Below are 23,837 nucleotides of genomic sequence, written 5' to 3' on the forward strand. Positions count from 1 at the left end.
GGTTATAAATGTAAACATTTTACAAATATTTTAACCAGTATGTGTAATGGACCCTGCACAGTCACAGGGATCCACAAGGACACAAAGTCCTTGTTCTAGTATGTTTATATATATACATATATATATATATATATATATATATATATATATATATATATATATATATATATATATTATTTACATATGTATTTTGATTATAGACCTATAAACTTCCACTTCATTGTCATGGTCCTAGTTTCATATTGTTACATTTTGCTGTAACAACTGACCCAGACTATGAGATCAATTGTAAATTTCCATCCTAGTATTTCAGATTAAACCGTGCATTTTCTAATTGTGTTGCACAGTCATTTTCTAAGCCGTTTATGAGCAGACACTTGAATGACTCTTGTAAAGCAGTTGAACACACTGAAATAAATAAACTCAAAGTTAGAGATAGAAATGTCAAAAATGTTACAATTCCCCCCAATTTTCATTGTGCAAATGATTAACTTGTAGATATGTCAATGCATCTTCATTTTCTTGCGTACAACGGCCACATTAAAATAAAAAGAAGTCTGAACACTAACAGATTGACGTCGTAGTATTTCGAGATTAAAGTCGTAAAATATTTGAGAATAAAGTCGTAATTTTTGAATTTTTGAATCTGCAAAGTATGAAATAATTTTTTTCCCGATGGCAATGAAGGCACCACTGCTCATAGTCGTCACGTGACACGCAGTAGCGGAAGTGTGACACCAGAAGCTCTACAGGGTCCATGGAGCTGCTCGTGCTGTCAATAATAAGAAGTTGTCTATATTTTTCCTCCTACTGATGGTCAGGTGAGACCCACTGATACAGGTTAACTTAGATAGAACCTGGCATTTTTCATCGCTTTGATACGTGTTTTGACGTAGCGCCGTCACGTGAGCGTCAGATGAGCGTTCATGATGGATGTGTGAAGGGAATATTTTAGTGTTTTACATTCTGCAGCTTTAATGCTGTAATCTGAGTTCATACAATAATGTTTGTGGATGATAACACTGCTGTTTTAGCCCTGAGCTACTTCAACTATATCGGGTAATTTATTAATTATTATTTTGCGTGTTTAAATGATACTGTATATACAGTATGTAAAGAACAGTGACAGACATCTGTTCCTGCAGAACATTCACTACAAAATGTCTTAGTTTTATTACCTATTTTTGTGTGTAATTTAGGCCAGTGGTTCCCAAACTTTTCACAGTCCTGTGCCCCTTAAGACCTTTAACCTGAACCCATGTACCCCCTACTCCGGCACATATAAAATACATAATAATGTATAGTCTTAAACAATGTAGCCCTACAGTGCCATTTGTGTCTGAATTTTACCTATCCTGTTGAGGATTAATATATGATAAAACAAAATAATGGAAGTGTCTATTGATACGGAAACGTATCTATAGCCACCGGAACTAGGGGTACGTTTGTTTTTGTTTTTTTCGCCGTGTCAGGATGGCCAAGTGGTCTAAGGCGCCTGCCTCAAGAATTCCCACTGCCGCGAGTTAGAATCCTGCTTTTGTCATAGAGTATATATTTTTTCATTTTAACATATTCAACACGGCAAAGTTCAGCTTTAAAAATACAAATACAAAAAAATTAACATTTTAGGATATTTCCTGGGTTAGGGCTAAAATAAAAGGGTTAGCGTGGTAGCTAAAAATAAATACGAGCTAAAATAAAAGTGATGGAACAACAATAAAGCATCTCATTTAGAATTATCATACATTTTATGTAATATGTAAAGTAATAAATACATCTATTTTTATTTTTTTTTGGGGGGGGGAATAAATCTACCAAACATTTGTTGATTGAACATATACCAGTAATACAACAAATCTATCACTCTGAAATACAACTGTCTACAACTTTAATGAGAAGGGTGAGGTTGATAGGATGAACAGAACTCTGTAATGTTTGGATGAATTTCATATTTAGCATACAGAGATTCAGGTTGACTACTTAGCTGGCAGACCACAGTATGTACGCCTGAGTGTCTGACAAAGTGGTCAGCAACACTGGGGCCCCTCGAAGGACGGTACTCTCTCCTTTCCTCTTCACCACCTACACCACGGTCTTCAACCACTGCACTGAGACCTGTCATCAGCAGAAGTTCTCTGATGACTCTGCAGTGGTTAGATGTATCAGGGAGGGGGACGAGGTGGAGTGCAGGGCTGCTGTGGACAGCTTTGTCACATGGAGTGGGCGGAACCATCTACAGCTCAATGTGACAAAGACCAAAGAGGTGATAGTGGACCTGAGGAGAACCAAGAGGCCAGTCAGCCCTGTCTCCATCTAGGGGGTCAGTGTGGACATTGTGGAGGAGTGCAAATACCTGAGAGTGGTGATTAACAATAAACCAGACTGGGGGAAGAACAAAGACTCCCTCTACAGTAAAGGTGGGCGATATGGGAAAAATATCATATCACGATTTTTTCTTTGTGAAATCACGATTTTATCACGATTTTTTTCATTCAAATCATTTAGACTATTTTAAAGTTATTTACCAATAAAACAAACCAAATCACCTACATAAATCATCGCCCTTATTGGAAAAAAAAGAATAAAAGATAATTTAGGACAAGGTAATTATCTTTTTTTTTTTAATTGTATGTAAGCAATTTATCAAACTGGTTCCAAGTACAATTAACATCAAACAAAAAGGCTGACATGTTCTTTTAGTCACACAGTCTTTTTACTTTGTTTAAATAAAGTAATGTAGCATTAGCATTAGCATCACTTGCTACATAACAAGGCAGTATATCAGTCAAGTGATTTCTATTTGCTATTGAGGTAACACTCATATTAATAAAATCCTACTTTAAGCAGTGTTTGAACGCCTCATTTCACACAGTTTAGACAATATTATCCTTTACAAGATAAAACGTTACTGCTTTGGTTACATTAGGCCAAGGTGATATGGACCAATATTCATATCTCTATATTTTTCCTCAAAATGGCAATAGGTGATATAAACTCCATTTATTATTATTATTTTTTTTTTTCAATAGTTTTACAAGATAAACAATAATGGGTCAAAGTCAGTGGAGAAAAATGCCACAAAGACCCTTTTATTGATCATTAGCAGCACAATATCAACATTTTGTGTCACTTTTGACTTTTTCCTTCATTTAGGCTGAAATGTGATTAAATTATGTAGTGTTGCTCTTTTCAGGGCAGCTCTGAGTTGCTGAAAGTAGTTTTTAAAGTAAAGCGTATTTCTGCCCTGTTTAAGCGCTTAATTAATCTTGATTATTGTCTGTTATGCTGATATGCTGACTAGCAAATGGTGTGATTTGGCAGATAAAAAACCATTGGATGTTCTGTGTATGGACCACAGACATATGGCGCAGACACGGCACCGCAAGGGTTAAAATGTGAACTACAGACGGTTCTACGATCTCCGTGATTTGGGAGATCGTCGTCATGTTGAAATCCTTAACGATCTAATATCGTCATATCGCACACCCTTGGAAGGACCAAAGCCACCTCTATTTTCTGAGACGGTTGAGGTCTTCCAACATCTGCAGAAAAATGCTTATTTAACATTTATTTTTTCTTCCGTCTTTGTTAAACGTTTTATTCTTTTATTTGTAAATTTTTTTTTTTTGTGGCTGTAACAAAAGCATTTCCCCCTGGGATTAATAAAGGAATTCTGATTCTGATTTGTACTTTTTGATGATATTGTTTCTCTGTCTGAGGCTGTTTGAGGGGGCTCTCCCCTGCTCTGATTCCTCTCTGCTGTCCATGGCCATGCTAGCATAGCGCTGCTAGCATCTTGGTCCTCCGTACACCTTGAATATTGCGTGTTGCTGGCAGGTGATGCTTTAACTGTGGACTGATTAGTTTAGGGGTCACCAACATGGTGATTTTACTCACCACTAGAGGGTATTCTAACAGAGGACAATTTGGAATCCATGGCAATGCACGGAGGCTCCTGACAGCTGCTCTATTTATATTTTAGTTTATAGGGATGTAATGATTCACTCAACTCCCGATACGATTGGATTCACGATACTGGGTTCATGATACGATTTTTTTCATGATTTATTTTACAAAATGAGATGTAAACAAATGATGATTGAAAAATATTATTTTCTTCGAAAAAAAAAAACAAACTGTACTATTTTCTTTTATCTTTCATTGTCAAAAGAATCCCCTGATAAACTATGCAAAACAATGCAATTTGATAATGAAAAAAATCCTGAAATAAATAAATAAATAAATAAATAGTGCAAATGAAGAAGAAGCCTATTCATTTAAATTCTGGCTCTACAGTAAACTATGCAAAACTGCATAATAGTTCTTTTTCTTTTTAAAAGTACAACTGAAAATTTATTTTTTGCCTTAACAAGTGGACTTTAAAACAAATCCCATATAAAAAAAATAATATAAATAAACAAACTATGGTTTTCATTTTCTCTCTCTTGTTTCTCCTTTTCCTCTGTGCTATGTTCTTTCTTTCTCACTTTTATTTTGTCTTGGGGAAGCCAAAGTGCTTCCGCACTTCTGATTTAAAACACGGTGGTGCGTCCTTAATTTCAAATTCTAAATAGATAGCACCCTTTGCTGTTAAAATAGGACTTCAAATCAATTTCAGAATATCGATGTTAAACCGTGACACCTTTGAATCGATTGTTGTCATGCTGTATTTAATTGTTATTCACGCACCCCCTGTGACAATTTGCGCACCCTTTGGGTACCTGTACCCCACTTTGGGAACATAGGATTTAGGGGAATTTTGTGGGACTGTTTGTGAGAAATTGCAGGATTTTAAAAGACTGGAAACTATTGGTCATTATTTGCTCTTTTTTTTTTTGATATATTCTATCATCTTTTGTGTTTCTGTTTTTTGTAACATATCTTCTGCCACTTGGCATTGCAAATGAGAATTGGTTCTCAGTGATTTACCTTCTTAAAAAAATTTAAAATTTGAAAATAAAAAATACAGAATAGACTCTGGTCATGTGATGTAGGCACGAGAACTGTGAAATAATTTCAACTTAATTTTGTGGTGATTAGCACATCACAACGATTCGATTCATGTTTTCTATGTGACCTTTGCTTCCTCCTGTGGGCCACATTGAATGCTTTAAAGAGCTGGATTTGGGCCCCTGGCCTTTAGATTGATGTGTGTCATAGGCCTCAAACCTTTCCCCACATGAGCTTTAAAACTTTAAAGCTGCTGGAGACAATAATAACTAGACTATTTGAATTTCCTGAAGAAAATGCAAGTCAGTATGCAGTTGCTGGCCCGCGTCACACAGCATTAGCTTAGCATTAACCTAGCGTGAACATTAGAATTAGCTCAGCATTTACATTAGCCTAGCGTTAGCATTAGACTAGTATTAGCCTAGCATTAGCCTAGTATTAGCATAGCCTGGCATTAGCCCAGCATTAGCACTAACCTAGCATTAGCACTAACCTAGCTTTAGCACTAACCTAGCATTAGCTGAACATTAGCAATAAGGCTGAAAAAGGTTGAAATAGGTTGAAGGTAGTAGCTGAATATGTTAAAGGTTGAATGGTTTGAATCAGTTGAAGAATGACAGAAATTAATGGGAAAGAAAAAAATGTAATAAGTCAAAAAGATAAAAATGTACAAATCACAAAAGCGATAAAGCATAAATCTCGGGATCTTTCTGATTTTTTTGATAATGGGACAAACTGTAGGAGGAGTTAATGCAAATGGAAGAAAAAATGGATAACAATACTGAAGAGGCCTCCTGCCTGCTGACTAATTCTTTTTTAATTAGATGATGACAGTGTAGGCCTCATCGATTTATAAAGCAAAGATCATAACACCATAACTGTAAACTTTGCCGTAAAGACAAAATTATTTTTGCCAAACTCAGATGATCAGTTTATCATTGGCTGATTGTTTTGCAGGATGACACACAAACGCTGCCTGGAGGGCCAGGTGTACTCGGTGCCCGTCGTGCAGCCCGACCTGCGACGAGAGGAGGCGGTCTTTCAGATAACGGACGCACTGCTCTACCTGGAATCCATTTCTACAGACATCTTTAAAAGGCAAGCGTTTTTTCCTGCAGCGACAGACATGTGATCTAGTGGAACTAGGGAGGAGTTATTACATAAAAGTTATAAACGACAAGCACAGACCTCATATTCTACACATCAACCAAAATGTGATGCTTGTTAATGTATTCAGGGATGCAAGTGGCACTGTTTATCTGTTAAAACACAGTTTAACAAAAGTCTTCAGTTTGCACTTTATTAATCTCTGTGTTGGGAGTTGATTTATTCATTATTTTGTATACAATGTGCTATGCTATCTTTTTGTTTACAGAAGTGTTTTATTCAAGAAAGAGGTTTTGCCTCCTTGAGAAGGCTCTTTATTTATAGTTTTGAAAATGTATTATTAAACAAAGTGCAACATATAGCTATTAGAGAACTATACGACTACAGTACCTATAAGTTTCAAAGTGTCTGCTTTTCACAGCCCAAATGACTCAACATGGCTATTTCCTGGTACGGCAGAGATGCTGCTTAGGTCTCACTCCGCTGTAAGGTAGGAGAAGGCAGGAGGAGGACACATGCTGTCCCAAAGGCACATTACTGCTGTGCCTCTGGCCCCATAGCCTGTGTTTATATGTGTTTGCACATGCTCAGTCAGTTCCCCAATATGAAAACCATTTAATTAAAAAGGAAGATCACTACGCTGCCTTTGGACGTAACCGTGCTATTCTAAATGCTATAGGTACGTTCACAGTGCATTAGTGAATTTATACAGCGTGGCCGCTGCTCCGTTCTAGCGAGAAGCGGGATAACACTACAGTCAGGATGACAGCGCTAGAGACGATAAAGAAACTTTCTTTTGAGGAAAAACGACAGCTTTTAAAAGATGGGAGACCAACACCTGATCTACCAGACCTTCAGGAAAGAAAAGGTCAGAAAATTGTTCATACTTTCCACAGTGGTACAAAGGGAAGGATTGGCTTTGTGGATGCGCCTAACTGAGGCTGTTCTGAGTTGTTGTTGTTGTCATTTTCTCCGTGTTTCTGTGTTTCCAACACAAACAACGAATGCACTGCCGTGTCATGAGATGTATCTTGTTGAGAGAGTATGGAGCCTGCTATTGAATAATCATTTAAGTTTCTTTAATGGTGTTTTACGATCTTGATTTTGTTATATTAACGCTTAACAGCTGAAACATATGAAATTGTCATTGGTGTCGACATTGGCCACGTTTACGTGGGAGCTTTAATTCCTCTTTAAAGTGGAATAAAAGTTAATTCCTCTTTAATATTACCTTGTAAACACTTGGTAAACACTTCATTCCTAATGATAATTTAATTCCGGAATAAACTTAACTTCGAATTAGATGGCTGGTATATTCCTTCTTTAGATCCGAATTAAATAATTCCTCTTTCTTGTAAATAGTTAACACTTAATTCCACTTTAAGTTGATTCCAGTTGTTCTGTGCATGTGTGACTTGCGGCGATGACGCACTGGGTGACGACATAATCCAACATGGCGGCCCAGAATAGAGCCGAAACTATTTCATAAGAGCCATAAAAGACAAGGATATAATGAAAAAAGGAGATGGACGGAGGCATAAACATGCGGACATTAACACAGACACATGGATTATCACACACATGGAGATCAGCAAATGGAATGGCTTCATCGGACGGGTGATACTAAGACCCGGAGATGGAGTAAATGCTTCACCATACTGCTGCACAGGCTGTAATATTACCAAGTTGTACCGGTTGTTAGAGCTACTATCTTTACCAGGGAGCAAATATTTATTCCTGGTTATTGTTTTCCGGAGTTTTACTGGGCTTTATTTACTGGTGATTTAGTCCTATTTCCTTTCCGCTCTGTGGACCAAAGTGTGTTATTGTCCAACTGCTGCTTCAAAACTACAATCAAAATTAAGGTGAAAACAGTTGTCATGTGTGGTCTTTTGTGTTACAGCCAACAATAAAATGTGTTTCTCCCTATAGACATGATAGACGGGATATCATGTTCACCCCCTGTCCAATCAGAGCCTTCCAAACCCCCAGACCTAAAGCGGAAATAACTAAAGCCGAACAAACCGGTTTTCCATGAAAACCTCAGTTCGGGAATTATTATTTCCATGTAAACACGAAGCAGAACGAATAATTTAATTCGGATTAACTAATTCCGAATTAAAGCATCATGTAACTGGGGCCATTGGTGGTCTCGATTTGCAACGCCCTGCCTACCGAACCCTAGTGCTCACAGCACGTCACTGGTCAAAACATAACATGAATCAAGCAACAGAAGAGGTTTAATACCCTTTATAAAACAAAAGTCACAAATGTAACTACAGTTCTATTAATCTCTAATGACCGCCAGAGACGGTGCTTAAAGCGGTGAATGTTCCCTTCGCGCATGCGCAGTTTGAGTATGCATACCAAGAATGTCACCTGTGATCCCTGAGTGACCCAAGAAAAATACAGGTGTCACCTGAGGTCTGTTTCCTACAGAATCTTCTCACGGGAACACAGGGATTTTGAGTGACATGATGCTCTGGCGGTCATTCGGGATTCATAGAACGTAGTTACATTCATAACTTTTGTTCTATTTCACTCCTGCTGACCACCAGAGGTGGTACTTAAAGCACTGAATGACTTATACCAGTGTAGTCACGAGGAATCCCAGACACCAACTTACTTACTGAGAAATCTCCAAAGATTGAAGGACCACTCCCAGTTGGTGAGCAGTAGCGACATCCACATTGTAGAACTTGGAGAATGTGCATGGCGTCATTCATGAGGCAGCAGCACGTATTTCCTCCAGGGGCACTCCCTTAAGGGCAGCCCAAGATGTAGAGACACTCCTGGTAGAATGACAATGCACACCCAATGGTATAGGGTGGCTTGACACCTGATACGAATGGTGAATAGTATCTACAATCCAGTGAGATAAGCGCTGCTTGGAGAGAACTGATTCTTTTTTGGGACCCCCATTACAAACAAAAAGCTGTGCAGACGTACGTGTGGCTGCAGTGCTTTCAATATAAAATCTCAGGCCCCTGACTGGACACGAGCTTTGATCCATTCACTTCTTCTCCCGATGCGGGATCATATTGTGCAAGCCTTATAGGCTGATTAAAATTTGAACTGGACTAAAAACGGTGTTCTTCCATAATGTGACATCTGTACATCTGGGTGCCACTTCAGACACGATGGGCTGACCAGCAATGCATGCAACTCACCGACATGTTTTGCTGAGATGATGGCAGTTTTACGTGACATCCACTGTGGCTCCACCCTTGTCAGGGGCTCAAAGGGAGGCTGATGCAAGCTATTCAACACTAAGTGCAAGTCCCATGCAGGTGCCATTGTCGATCCTAGCATGTCAATCCGATATTGCAGCCACATAGGCTTTTAAGGTGGCTAGAGCCCAACCCTTATCCAGGAGGGGCTGTAGGAACTCCAGAACCTTGGGTACCGAGCAAAGCCCTGGGTCCTCCCCATGGTTTTCACACCTCTCCACTAACAACTAACACCTGTTTTCATATTGTAACCGAGTGGACTGCGCTCTAGCATTCAGGATGGTCTGCCTGACAGGTTCCACACACATTTTTTATTTTTTTTTTAGGTTCCACACCTCTGCTCAGTAGTGATTCAGGCCTTTCAGTGGCCTAACACATAAGCGAGGTAGTGGTGGAAAAGTGTAAAGGAGGCCCTTTGGCCAAGGGTGTGCCATCGCATCTTGGCCCAGAGGACTCGTAGTTTCCCTCAGAAAAAACCAAAGGGGACAGTGGGTTGATTCCTTTGAGGCAAAGAGATCGACCCCTGCTCTGCCGAAAACACTCCAAATTATGCGCACCACCTCTGGGTGGAGGCACCACTCTCCCGGTGGAGGCTTCTGACGGGAGAGGGAATCAGCAAGCTGGTTCAGCTCCCCGAGTAGATACATGGCCTGCAGACTGGCCAGATGGGGGCAGCCCACCTGAGAAGGTAATGGGAGACTTGCAACAGTCAAGCAGACCTGCTCCCCCCTTGGTGGTTTATGTGGAAGACAGTTGAGGTGTTGTCCGACCGCACAAGTATGTGTCTTCCCCTCAGGTATGGCAAAAAATGCTCGAGAGCCAGATGCACTGCTCGCAGTTTCAGCACATTGATGTGATCAGTGCTGTCCTGCACAGACCATCGTCCTTGAACTGTCCTGTGCTGCCAGACGGCCCCCCCACCCAGACAGGCTGGCATTGGTGGTGACGGTCTTGCGGCGGCCTGGGGCTATTCTCAATGAGACACCTCTCAACAGGAAATCCCTGTCTCTCCAAGGGGCCAAGACAAGGAGGCACTGTCGTGCTGTAAGAGAAGTGATCAGCCCTCTCTCTCCCCTGTCACCAGCAGACTTTAGCTTGTGAAGTCACAAACTCAGAAAATTTGAAACGGAGGACTTTTCTCTGTGTTGTAAGACTTAGACAGACCACAAACTGACTGTATGGATTTATTTCACATTTTGTTTGCCAGTGGACACTCAAGTTTCCTGATATGTGTTCAAATAAACTGCAAAAGTGGATTTTTCATGGTATGTCCCCTTTAATAATCAAAATTTTTGTGAGAAAATTTGAGATTTTTTTTTGAAGCCATGACGCCCAACTCTACCCAGACGCTCCAACCGCAGCTTTAGCTTCAAACTCTTTCAAGTCACAGCTTTCCTTTCTTTTTCCGTTGATTCCAGAGTGTCAGAGAGCGTAGAGAAGCACCGCCTCCAGCTGCAGGGCGTCAATGACCGCATCAGGCTCGCTCAGGCACGCATCGACAAGATTAAAGGCAGTAAGAAGGCCACCAAGGTGGGTGCCCTCTCTGGCACAGAATACATTCATACATAGAGGGAAAATGCTTTATTGTTTTTGTTTTGTGTGTGCGTGTGTGTAGGTTTTCTCCAGTGCCAAATATCCAGCCCCGGATCGCCTACGAGACTATTCATCCATCTTTACTGGAGCCACAGACCCAGCAGCTCAACCGTGGCATCGGCCAAAGATACAGAACAAGCTCCGCCCGTTTGATGAGAACGCCTTGCAGGTAAAAAACATCTTGCACATGAATGAAAATATAATTAACCATTTCAGCCGATAACTAACATTTATAACACACACAGTGATGGAGTGTAGGCTTCATACGTAAATAGACCAAAAGTAATTATTTTAAATAAATGTCAAAGGTTCAAATTGCCACTTGAAGGACTTAATTTTTTACTCCACCACTAACAATGGATTTGCTGACAAATGACCTTAATTTTGGAAAAGTTACGAGCATTGCATTCTGGGATTTGAAGTCCTGAAGAAAAATGTAAAAATGTTGCAGTAAAAACTGAAAAGTCTCTTTAAAGTCCGTGTAAAGCAAAAATAAATTTATGTTATCAGTTTGTTACTCCACAGAAACATGTGTCATTGACCACTGAGCCAAATTTGAAAGATGAGAAAAATCGCTATGTATATAAAAGTAAGTCTCAAAATCATGGAAAAACAAGCACCTCTCTCTGCTCTGAGGTGCTGGGGGCGTGTCAGTTAGAGGCGCTGGAACCACGCCCATGCGCGGTAAGGGCGCCGCCTCTGTGTACTGAGTATATCGGAGGGCGCAGTGTGAAAGTGGCTACAGTATTAATATTGCTTCCAAAAGTGCTCAGATTGGGCCAAACGAGATATCAGCGGATAGGTCTGCTCAACCCGAGTCTGAATATGTGCATCCCTCCCGGGTAGAGTAAAAACTGTGGTCGCTAGAGGAGAAAAACTAAATCACGGTGTATAAAAGTGCTCATTTCATGGAAAATGTGGCACCAGTGGACAAGTTTTACTGGAGTTGGCTTTTTTAATTTCATCGTACATGTGTACAGTGACAAATAAAGGCATTCTATTCTATTCTATTTATTCCCAAGTCCAAATATGCGGTTTGTTTTTGGCTAGGGGCCGATTTGCGCTCGCTGGAGGCTGCAGAAGTTTGGTGTGCTTCAGCAGCAGTGACGGGTTTATACTCCGTTACGTAGCGCGGCCCTGATTTCTGACTTATTAAATTATAAATGGTTGAATGGCTTTGTACATGTTTTTAAGGAATACATTTATGACCTTTTTAATGTGTGAAGAAGAAAATGTCAGAATTTGCTTTACACGGTCTTTAAGAAACTTTTTGTTCTGATTGAAATGACCAGGATTGTTATCAGACTTCTGCAGAGCTTGATGGTGAGTTAATCATTTGAATCAGGTGTGTTGGAAGAGGGAAACATCTAAAACATGCTGGATTGGGGCCCTTGAGGACCAGGATTGGGCACCCATGGTGTAGATGGAGAAGAGCAGTGAGGAGAGAACACACTTCTTGGGGGGTGCCAATGCTGAGTGACCGGGTGCTGGATGTGATGCTTCCCAGCCGCACTTGCTGCTTCCTGTCAGTCAGGAATATTGGCATTTTAGGGTGTTTTTGTGGAAAGCCACAAAACTGTCTCCATTGTTTTTGGCACAATTTTAAATCGGTGAAAACTGCAGAAATACGACTTTGGGAGTTTTTTCAGTCACACTGACATCTATAGGGAATGGGAACAACTTTTGGATGAAATACAGGAACAGTTTAAAAAATGTTGGGGATCGTTTCCAACAGCTTTAAAACAAGTTGAGATTAAGCCACTGAGACTGTTAGTCTGAATTATTTTACAAATGGAAAGCTTAAATAAACCAGCATGATGCCATGCTCCATCCTGAGCAAACTTTTTTTGCTTTTTCTGTTTCTCTTGTTTGTTGAACTAAGGACAGAAAAACTGAAAGAATTGCTGCAGTTTTCTCACTTGCATACATGCATTATTCATCATCCAATGGAAAATGTTGCCTGTCAGATCTTTTAGTATCACTGTGTGTGTGTGTGTGTGTGTGTGTGTGTGTGTGTGTGTGTGTGTGTGTGTGTGTGTGTGTGTGTGTGTGTGTGTGTGTGTGTGTGTGTGTGTGTGTGTGTGTGTGTGTGTGTGTGTGTGTGTGTGTGTGTGTGTGTGTGTGTGTGTGTGTGTGTGTGTGTGTGTGTGTTTCTCACAACAAAAATTTGCATTACAGCAGTTTAAGTCAAAATCAAATCCTCCAATTCCCAAATTCAGTGTCAAGTTTTACTCCTTCATTTCTGCATCTTTTTACACTTTTTTGTTTCATTTCCGCTTCACCATCTTTCCCTGTTTAGATGACCTTGACTATTAAGGGGACATATTTTACCAATTTTTCACCTATTAAAACAGTTCCCTGTGGTCTAAATGACATCTGTGCTGGGGTTTGATCAAAACATAACATGAATTAAGCAACAGAAGAGGTTTAATACCCTGTATAAAAACAGCTGTTTTGGGGGGGGGGGGGGACAAAATTTAAGCGGTTAACTTCTTGAATAAGTCTACATTCTAGGTGAACTCATCCTTTAGTAACTCAGTAAGTTGATCATTTAAACTGTAAAAGCGGCGCTGTCTATGATAAGTGCTGTAAACGTACCACCGTAGCAGTGATCAGCCCTCTCTCTCCCCTGCCACCAGTGGAGTTTAGCTTGTGAAGTCACAACGGAGCACTTTTCTCTGTGTTGTAAGAGCTAAGTTAGCCACAATGCCAAAACTAACCTGTCTCACCTCAGTCTCCCATTTAACAAGAACAATCTCATGGAAATGTGTAATATGATCCCAAAACACTATTTGTGAAACCTTTAATTATTGCTTATTGGTGATTTAATTATCCTCACATTTTGCACAAAACCCCGTAAAGTGTGTAAATGGAGATACACGTTAAAAAAGAAACCAAAATAAATACCAACATACAGTAGATAATAGTGCAAAGATATTTTTGTTAAAAAAATTGGACAGACAAATTAAAGTGCAAATGACAATTGAAGGAATTGTTTTGTTGTTGTTTTTTGGTGGGGGGTGTCAGTGTGGTGACAGTTTATCTGACCTTTTTTTTATAATTGAAAATTAAAGATTTCCTTTCTTTTAATAGAAAATTCAATATTGACTTTTTCTTAGAAAAGAAAATATTTTTTTACTTTTAGTTGTTTTAGAATAGAAAATAAAATATATTTTTTTTATATTTTTAGAATAGAAAAATAAATGTTATTTTTTAAGAAAATAACTAGATTTTTTTTTTTTTTTTAATTTTTAGAACACAACATTCTAGACATTTATTAAACCTGTTTTCTGAAAGTGTGTAAATGTGTGACATTGTCCCTAAAGATGCATGTGAGGCATTTCTGTGTCATGATGGAGCCTGATTTTAAATTAAGAGAGAGAAAAGGAAAAGGGTCAGATTAAGTTTTCTGTTTCAGACGTGATTGTGTTTTTTTGTCCGTATTCTCCGATCACGTGACATCCGAGGCCCTTCCTATTACCAACCTTTGTATGTTCTTCTGTACAGGAGAAATTGATGTATTATCCTGTTTGTGTGAGCCATAAGAGGAAGTCTGAGCATGAAACGGAGGAAGGTTTGGGCAGCCTGCCACGGAACGTCTCCTCTGTTAGCTCTCTGCTGCTCTTCAACACCACAGAGAATCTGTGAGTCAACAAACAAACGTGTTTCATATTTCCTCCATCTCACTGTTTCCTCATCTCTTCTTTTAATTTGTGTGTTAAGATATAAGAAATATGTGTTCCTTGATCCCCTGGCGGGCGCCGTGACTAAGACACACACCACACTGGAGACGGAAAAGGATGAGAAGCCGTTTGATGCCCCGCTGTCAATCACGAAGAGAGAACAGTTGGATCGACAGGTCGCTTCACGTCTCACAGAGGATGTTATTAACCTCACGCTAGGGCTGGGAAATATGGGCCAAACTTCATATTCCCATATATAAACAATATAAATCCCAATAATTTCACTTAAAATAAAGTCTTACCAGACAATTCTGGGGTAAATCTGCTGATGCAAAATGCCACACAGGCTAAAACAGCACATACTTAATTGGACAACAAAATACACACAAAAAAACAAAAAAATGCACAATGGGACTACAAAAATACATGAATAACAAAAATACACAAAAGAACAACAAAAATACATTTAAATAAAACATACAAACAGAAGTACACAAAAGAACAACAAAAGTTTTGGGTTAAGACGCAGTTGGTGATCATCTAACTGTGCTTTTTATACTGTTCTGAGAAATAGAGAAATTAGAGACTCCTAAAATGAGTATTTTAATACAAAATAAAGTATAAAAAATATATACTGTATATCAATATAGGTGATATTGTAATTTTCTATATTGCCAAAACGGAAAGCTTGATGCATCTTGAATCTCGATATATTGCCCAGCGCTACCTCACACTGGTTTTCTTTTTTTTTCTAACAGACAGCAGAGAGTTACTTCTACGTGCCAGATTTGGGCCAAGTGCCAGAGATCGATGTTCCGTCGTACCTTCCCGACCTTCCCGGTATTGCTGACGACCTTTCCTACAGCGCCGACCTCGGCCCTGGTTTCGCCCCGTCAGGATCCATCCAAAACTTTCCAGAGCTGCCATCCTTCTCCGAGAACACCGGTCCTCCAGGTGCTCCTTGTTCTCCTGCTCCTCTACATCTGGATCTTTCCTTCAATCATTGCTCTGTGTTGAACTTTTTGTTATTTTTACCTGAAGCTCCTCTGGAGTCCCTCATATCTTTTTGTTTTCCTTTGTTTCAGAAACACAATTCCAACCCAGTGTTCCGCCACCACCGCCCCCTCCTCCGCCTCCTCCCCCCCCTCCCCTTGAGACGGCCAGTGTTCCTGCTACTCGCGTAGAGGCTCCGCCCCCTCCACCACCCCCACCCCCTGCAGACATCAGCACAGAGCACACGCAGACGACAGGTTAGTCACGTCAACACTTTTATTAACATTTGTATCGTTCTGAGTTATTCTTGCATCTGTTGGGTTACACTAAGATAAATTAGATTTAATCTGTTTGACGGAATATTGTGGAACCATGAAGCAAAATTTTCATCTGGAAGTTCAAAGATTATTTGCTAAGAAAAAAGATGAAAAAGGTTGAAAATGTACCTTGAAAAGTTTTTTTGATCTCCACTGTGAGCACTCTTTTATTAACATTGTTGGAAAAGTTTGGTGCATTGCATTGTGGGATGTGGAGTCCCGTAGATGGATGCATAGAAGTGTTTTTACTTCATTCTTACTGTGAAGTACAATATTTACTTTTTTATTTTTTAGAATAGAAAATAATTTTTTTTTAATTATTTATCTTTAATATAGAAAATACATTATTTACTTTTTTAGAATAGAAATGAAAATATTTACTTCTTTTAAAATAGAAAATAAAATATTTACCTTTTACTCAAAACGCCACTCACTTTGCTTCTTGTTGTTGTTGTGTACACTGTTTAAAATCGCTACTCCTGTTATTCATGAACAGACCGAGCTGAAATTTGATAGGTATAATCTATGGATGTGTACGCATCAACGTTCAGAGCCAGATTTTTGATCTGGGTCCCTGGGGAGGCCCAGGGGGGCCCCAAGCGGCCCGAAAATGAAAAAATTACAAAAGTCAATTTCTCATTTATTTGCCAGTTAAGTATTACGACGGTTGGCGGTACCAAATCATTGGCACATACTAACATATAAATGGGGCCCATTACTCCGTACATGTCACAGGGGTGCCAGGAGCCCCATTTTCCAAATGACTACTCCTCCGTTAGTTCTCCTTCGATCAGAATTCAGTTTGGTATGAATACTCTATGAATGAATATAATGAGATGCTCAGAGCCTTATTTTTAATTTCCAAATTAATGAGAACATAGTTGTGTGATATATCATTTCAAAGGTAATTCACCGTAGATTACAAATATGCCTCACACACATACAATAGGTGCCCGGAAGCCCACCCTACTCTTTTTGCAATTTCCATTAAAGTCATTTTCTCATTTATTTGTGAGTCAAATATTGCAACAGTTGGTGAAACCGAATCATTGACACATACCAATATATGAATTACTCCGTATGTGCCACGGGGCCGCCAGGGGGCCCCATTTTTTTACTCGGTGGAACCGATTTTTTTGACGGAATTCTCGGGAACGTGGTGCGTGCTATTCGGTGCGGAGACGTTCCGGGGGCCCGGCCGTAGTTCATCCGAACTTGTTGAGAATAGAAATTAAAATATTTACTTCTTTTAAAATAGAAAATAAAATATTTACTTCTTTTAGAATAGAAAATACAATATTTACCTTTTTTAGAACATAAAGTGAATTATTTACCCTTTTTTTAGAATAGAAAATAAGATATTTACTTATTTTAGAACAGAAAATAAAATATTTACCTATTTTAGAATATAAAATAAGATATTTACTTTTTAGAATTGTTTTATTATAATTTTTTTTAGAATAGGAAATTAAACATTTTCACTGAAAGTTGCATCAAAACAATCGAGGATGTTTATTTTGGTGTTTACGTGGAAAAATCCGAATCCGTCTAAAATTGAATGTGTGTTGAAGTGAGGTGATATCACTGGGAATACTGGGACCAAACTATGGAACAAAAATGGAGTCAAACCAATCACTGTCCTCTTTGTCTGGAGAAGAAACACAAGAAATCACAGTAAGAATGAAGTAAAAACACTTCAATGTATGGAAGCATATCTATACCATAATTAAATTTAAAATGCATTAATAGAAATGCTTTTTCATTTTCAGAACATAGCTGCATTTTTTAACTCGTAAATAAAATGACCAATTTGATTCATGAGTCAAATAATGCAGCTACAACCTTCAATGCATTAGACTTCTGCTAATGCATTTTAATTTTCATATTGAATTTTAATACCTATTTGAAATGCAGTTTCCTTTATCATTTTAATTAATTTACAAAATGAGCAACTTGAAGAAGAAAATGAAAATGCAGTTTGGATTATTCATTCATTCATTTTATTCATGGGTTCAAAAAATGCAGCTATTTTCTGAAAATGAAAAGGCATTTCTGTTAATCCATTTTAAATTTAATTATGGTACAGATATGCTTTCACATCAATGCATCCATCTAACTTTACCAACAATGTCAATAAGAGTGTTTACAGTGGAGATCAAAACAAACTTAAGCGACAATTTCAATTTCGCTTCGAGCAAACAATCTTTGATTTATTGATCAATGACGCCAAAACTTGTTCTTTATCTTTTTTTCATTATTATTGTTATTTTTTTAATATTGTCTTCAGCACCTTTAAATCTAAATTAAACCATGTATAATTCATGTGAATTAGTTCCTAACATTGTGTTTGTATCTGCAGTCAGTTGACCCTCTGAGGTCAGAGTGATGATGCCTTCACTGTCTTCATCTGCAGCTGCTGTTTCTGGAGCTCCCAGCGAGGTTCTGCAGCCCTCTGACGGCCGTGCCAGTCTGCTGGAGTCCATCCGTAACGCGGGAGGCATCGGAAAGTTACGCAACGTCAAAGAACGCAAGATGGAGAAGAAGAAACAGAAGGAACAAGAGCAAGGTGGGACTTTGTTTAGGTGGTGATGCAGCTCTGTGAGGAAAGCTTTCACTGTGATGATTGTCCAATCCATTAAAGACCACACAGTTGGTCACATCGTATGGATATGCCTATTTTTTAAAGTATAATCACAATAAACTCTACAATTCTAATCCAATCCAGATGAAACTCAGTGTGTTAATTTAGAAACTAAACTAATTTAGAAACATAACTGAGTCAAATTTAAAAAAGATCGGTTAGTTATGAACCGAGATATGAATTTATGAAATTTCACCAATAAAGGGAGGTAGAGTTTTCCATTTTTCAAACTGATCCAGGATCAGTAATAATAGTTTTAGATTTTTTTCCATTGGTTTCAGTTCTTATTTCGTTTTGACTTTATATTTTTAAATTCAGTCAGTGTTTAGAGCAGATTTGCTAGTTTATATTCTTTGAAAATGTTTCTAGGTTTTGTTTGTTTTAGTTACTAGTAGTAGTTTACTACAATAACCCTGATCCAGAATCAGGATATTAATCCAGATCCTCTCACAAATGTATCTAAACTTCCGTGGCTTAGTGGGTGTCTTAGGTTGAAAAAAAAAAGTAACTAAATCACCAGGTTTTGTCTGACCTGACACTAGGTGGAGACATTTTTAAAACCCTTTGATTATGGGCAGGGCTTCTGGATCACTTAAGATACGCCCACTCTATATTATAAAATCTCCAAAGGACAATCTATGCTATGCTAACTAGCGACTCAATACTCACTATAGTTTTCTATTTACTATTCTCTCAGTCCAACTTACCGGTACTCACCACAGGTTGTAGAGTCCACAGGTGATCATTGTTATAGAAGGGGGCGGAGCTAACAGTGACACACGATGGTCCAATGACTTCACAGAATCTCGTTCTCAGCCAATAGCAAAATTATTTTGTAATATCCTGTTTTCAACCCATAGAGGGCAGTCACTGACATTTTACAACTAAATACGACAAATTGAAATAGTTTGGCTAAAATGTTGAGAGTCAGACCAGGATCAATCAACAGCACTATTTCATACACCATACATTTGATTTCAGCAGAAAAAGATGGTTTTGTGGTTTAATTATTCTTTAAGATATTTTAATGTAATCTTGCTAACAGGCAAACAAACATCTGTGTAAATATAAGATCATTGCTTTCCACTTTAACGTTCAAACTGAAAATCACTTTTTTTTTTTTTAGCAGTTGGAGTTTCATCAGGTGGTGGAGACTTTATGTCAGATCTCTTCAACAAACTTGCAATGCGAAGAAAAGGTGAGAAACGTCAGCGTTGGTTAAAGAAAATAAAATATCATCAGTAGATGAGATGTAACCACTTTCTGTTTATTGTTGTTTCTTCAGGAATATCAGGGAAGGGTCCTGCTGCTGGAGAATCCACTGACGCTCCTGGTGGAGCGTTTGCCAGAATGTCCGACGTCATCCCACCACTTCCTGCTCCTCAGGCGGCGACGGATGACGACGACTGGGAGGCGTGACGTAATAAAGGACGTGAAATAGTTTAAATTAACAATAATAATAATGAAATCTGCTCTAAAAACAGCACCTTGTTGTAGTTTTCATTCTTGCACTAACTATTAAAAGTATGTTTATCATCTTTAGCCTGTTTCTACTCATTCTCTAGTATTGGAATAGTCACAGAATTCACACTCTTCCACATTTCAACAAATTTTTAATCCAGCTTTTTAAGAACATTAAAGGAACGGCTTTCGATTACATTTCACCTCCAGTTAAATTATTCAAAACTTCCAGAATAAATCAGTCACACACATCTATGTGCATCTGTGTGGCATTTAAATATAGAAGAGAAGCTGATGACCCATTTGTCTTCAGTAGAATTTCTTTCACTTATTCATCAAAACTTGAACGAATGAAAGCAGCACAGATGTAGAAAAAAAAAAAAACACCATCCAGGAAGTGCGATGAAACAGGAGAAAAGTAGAAACTTGAACGTGAACTCTTTCCGTTTCCATTGATCAGGTGATGGAGGACATGGAGGAAGGAGATCAAACTACACCTGCTGCTTCTTTTTCTCCAGGAAGAACTAAAAAATAAGCAAACACACATTTCATTTTGATTCCTAAATAGATTACGTTGATAAATATTTGTGCCGTTTTAGTAAAGTTTGCACCATTTATTGCTGCACTGACACAAAGCACTGAAGAAGTTTTGTTTGGTTACACAATGAGAAAGTTTGTTTAGATCATCCACTCTTGTTGATGAAGTTTGGTGCATTGCTTTGTGGCATGTGGAGTCCAGTTGACAGATGCATAGAATGGTTTTTACTTCATTCCTACTGTGAAGTAGAATATTTACTTTTTAAATATATATATTTTTAGAATAAGAAAAAAGTTATTTCTTTTATATATTTTTTTAGGATAGAAAATAAAATATTTACTTTTTTTTTTTCAATAGAAAATAGAATTTAACTTTTTTTATTTCTTATTTATATAATTTTTAGAATAGGAAATACAATATTAAAATTCTTAATAGAAAATTTACTTTAGAATAGGAAGTAAAATCTTTTGAAAAATAAAATTAATAGGTAATAAAATAATTACTTTTTTGATTATAAGTTTTTTTTCTTGTGTTTGCCCCAGAAACTCTGACAAAGTGACCTCCCAACACATTTCTGCTTTTGTCACTGTTTTCTCCAGGAAGAACTAAGAAGGAAGCAAACGCACTTTTACACTTTGATTCATTTCTATTTATAAATAAATTACGTCAATAAATAATCGTGCCGCTCACTTTCCGTAGAGCGGCGAAAGCCGGACCGAAGCTCGCACACGTTCTCGTCTGGTCCTTGATCCACGTTGGAAGTTTGGAGAGAGTCGCGGGGCGAGCGTAGCGTCTGTCGCACAGCACGATGGAGGAGTAGTCGCCGCGGTGACGGATGGCTCTTCCTTTCAAACACACAAAATGAACAGATTTACAGAAACTACTACACAATAAAAGATGGAACAGCCTCCGACACACCAGCTCAAGTTTCATAATTAATTATAGTTACCTATGGACTGATTTACAGCTTTCATGCAGAGGTTTTCTATGAGGGCGTGGCCAGGGCTCCTTCCCTGAATGTGACGCTGGAACAGGAGAAAATTCAGCTCAACTCTTGAAATTAATCAATGCTGGTGTGTTTTTCTCTCTGGGGTGTTTGTGTGTGTGTGTGTGTGTCTGACCAAGTGTTTGTCCAGATACGACATCTTTTCCTGCAGCTCCGGGGATTTGATGTTAGGATACGGCATCCCCACCATCACCACACACCTGTTAACACAGCATTCAAGCTAATAGGCTAATGCTAACGCGACAGATCAAAGACAGGCCACAAACGTAATTATGTCTGATTTGAGGGTCACGTGATCAACATTCATGTCAGCATTAGAATAATGACCACTCAGAGCATTAACACAGGCAACAACAAATGCTTTGTGTGTTTTTGTTGTTTTTCTGTATTTTATGTACAAATTGTTGTCCTGTGTGTTGGGAGTCATTTTGTGTAGTTTTTCCTGTTTTGTGTATAATTGTAGTCATATTGTGTGTTTTCCAGTCATTTGGTATATTTTGCTTATTTTGTGTATTTTGGGAGTCATTTTATGTAGTTTTGTTATTTTGTATTCATTTTGTTATTATTAGGGCTCGAGCACAATGGTGCGTAGGACCCTATTGTAATGCACCTTGTTTTTATTATTCCTCTTCTTTTATTTACGACCACATGATCACGTTTTTGAGGGCCTAAACACATTAAAGAACTCGTGAAAATTTTAACGCATATTAGGACTGGCAAAAAATTGGATATTTTGGGGGAATTGCAGCGTGTTCACTTGGATGATTAACATTCACACCCTGACATGCAACACACCTCAACGTGCACCACTTCCCGACATGCGTGTGGTTGCGAGGGCCCGTTCAACGCTGCTTGCAACTTTAATTATTATTATTTTGTATGTGTTGGGAGTCATCTTGTGCTTTTTGGGAATCATTTTGTTTATTTTACTATTTTTGTGTTTATTTGTAAGGCTGAGCAATCCTACTTGTATAGTGTATTTCATACATGGAGCAATTCATTGTGCTTTACATGATTAAAAAGCGCAAAAAAAAAAAATAGTCGTGTGTGTTTGGAGTCATTTTGCATATTTTGTTGTCGTTTTGTGCGTTTTTCTGCTAGTTGTGTCAATATTTTGTGCAATTTCTGTATTTTTGTATGTTTTGTTGGGTAATCTTATGTATATTTGCTGTTGTTTTTGGAGTCATTTTCTGGGTTTACTTTTGGGGGCCGCACAAAATTAGACGGAGGTTCTGCATGTGGTCCCAGGGCTGCATCCTGCCGATGTGTGATCTGATTACGTGTCATGTGCATACCTGCCGAGATCATCAGAAAAGTTGATGCCCTCGCTCATCTTCCCTCCAACCACAGACAGCAGTAAAGCCCCTGTGAGTGCACCTTTCTCCACAGCACACCTCTAAAGTAAAAAGCCACTTAGACAGTCTGATGCTAGAGTTTTTATCTGCAGTCCAAGCTGCTACTTTTACCTGAACACATCGAGAGAAGTCACTCAGCACCTGCTCCACCTGGTTGGCTTTCTTTGGTTCCTGGAACATCTAAGGAGGATTTTTTTTATCTTTATCTGCTCTTATTTTGAAGGAAAAACATTACATCCTTCATTGATCCTGTACCTTTTTCTTCGTAGCCAGTCGACTCAGCACACCACTGGCCTCCCAGTGAGAAATGATCCTCCTTGAGTATTCATATGAAGGGAAGAAACACACGACCCCTCCAGGAACCACGTTACAGATATTGGAGAGTATTCGGCCCGTCTCGTCCATCTGTGAACAAACAGTGATTTAAGCAAATGTTAAAATAAAGAATGAAGCATTAAAGCTGCTGGAGACGATCATTGAGTTTATCACATAAAAACAATAAGCCAATTATCAATCAATAAATCAAAGATAGTTTCCAAAGGGAAAAAAGTTGAAATTGTCGCTTAGAAGTGTGTTTACTTTTATGCATCCGTCTACAGGACCCCACAAACCACAATGCAATGCACCACACTTTAGCAGCAGCAACAGCAGACCTCTCTACATGACAGTAGGAACTTATTTAGTTGATCTTTTTAAAATAAATTTTAAAGTTTAAAATATATCATGGGATCTATCTGATTTAACATGACAACACAAATATTTGTCTTAAACAATTGCTCCTTATACTATTTTCTTTCTAGCAATATCAACCTCAGATCACGAGGGGAGTCTTGAAGAAGAAGAGTAGGACATGATGGCACCTTCATGCAGCAGCAGCTTTCCATCACCACCTCCATGACACCACATCACCAGAACAGAAGGTACTCAAATAATAGCAAATCAAATAATATCAGATGATCATGC

At 38.5% G+C, this 23,837-nt stretch overlaps 2 protein-coding genes across 4 annotated transcripts in view; one reads left to right on the forward strand and one right to left on the reverse strand.

Annotated features, from left to right (window-relative positions):
• The first annotated feature begins 704 nt into the window (after positions 1–704).
• wash1 (WAS protein family homolog 1) lies at positions 705–20,056 on the forward strand. 2 transcript variants are annotated; one of them, XM_028450757.1, is made up of 11 exons: positions 705–821; positions 5,908–6,048; positions 10,706–10,817; positions 10,903–11,049; positions 14,388–14,524; positions 14,604–14,739; positions 15,322–15,517; positions 15,649–15,813; positions 18,287–18,439; positions 19,641–19,712; positions 19,800–20,056. In XM_028450757.1, exons 1-11 carry the CDS (start codon positions 814–816, stop codon positions 19,931–19,933), a joined length of 1,401 nt encoding a protein of 466 aa, XP_028306558.1. In that variant the 5' UTR covers positions 705–813; the 3' UTR covers positions 19,934–20,056. The 2 variants fall into 2 exon arrangements, with proteins under 2 accessions (XP_028306558.1, XP_028306559.1); XM_028450758.1 differs by having other exon boundaries at positions 19,644–19,712.
• Positions 20,057–20,110: 54 nt separating this feature from the next.
• Positions 20,111–23,837, reverse strand: part of ddx11 (DEAD/H (Asp-Glu-Ala-Asp/His) box helicase 11) — a 28,006-nt gene continuing 24,279 nt past the window's right edge. For both annotated transcript variants that reach the window (XM_028450748.1, XM_028450747.1), the window contains 7 exons: positions 23,130–23,279; positions 22,986–23,054; positions 22,815–22,915; positions 21,635–21,719; positions 21,463–21,538; positions 21,204–21,358; positions 20,111–20,499 (listed from right to left, as the gene is read on the reverse strand). In XM_028450748.1, the coding sequence (XP_028306549.1) occupies positions 20,467–20,499; positions 21,204–21,358; positions 21,463–21,538; positions 21,635–21,719; positions 22,815–22,915; positions 22,986–23,054; positions 23,130–23,279 (669 nt within the window). In that variant the 3' untranslated portion in view covers positions 20,111–20,466. The remainder of the gene's footprint in view (positions 20,500–21,203; positions 21,359–21,462; positions 21,539–21,634; positions 21,720–22,814; positions 22,916–22,985; positions 23,055–23,129; positions 23,280–23,837) is intronic.

Source organism: Gouania willdenowi, chromosome 6 (assembly GCF_900634775.1).
Source record: "Gouania willdenowi chromosome 6, fGouWil2.1, whole genome shotgun sequence".
NCBI lineage: Eukaryota > Metazoa > Chordata > Actinopteri > Blenniiformes > Gobiesocidae > Gouania > Gouania willdenowi.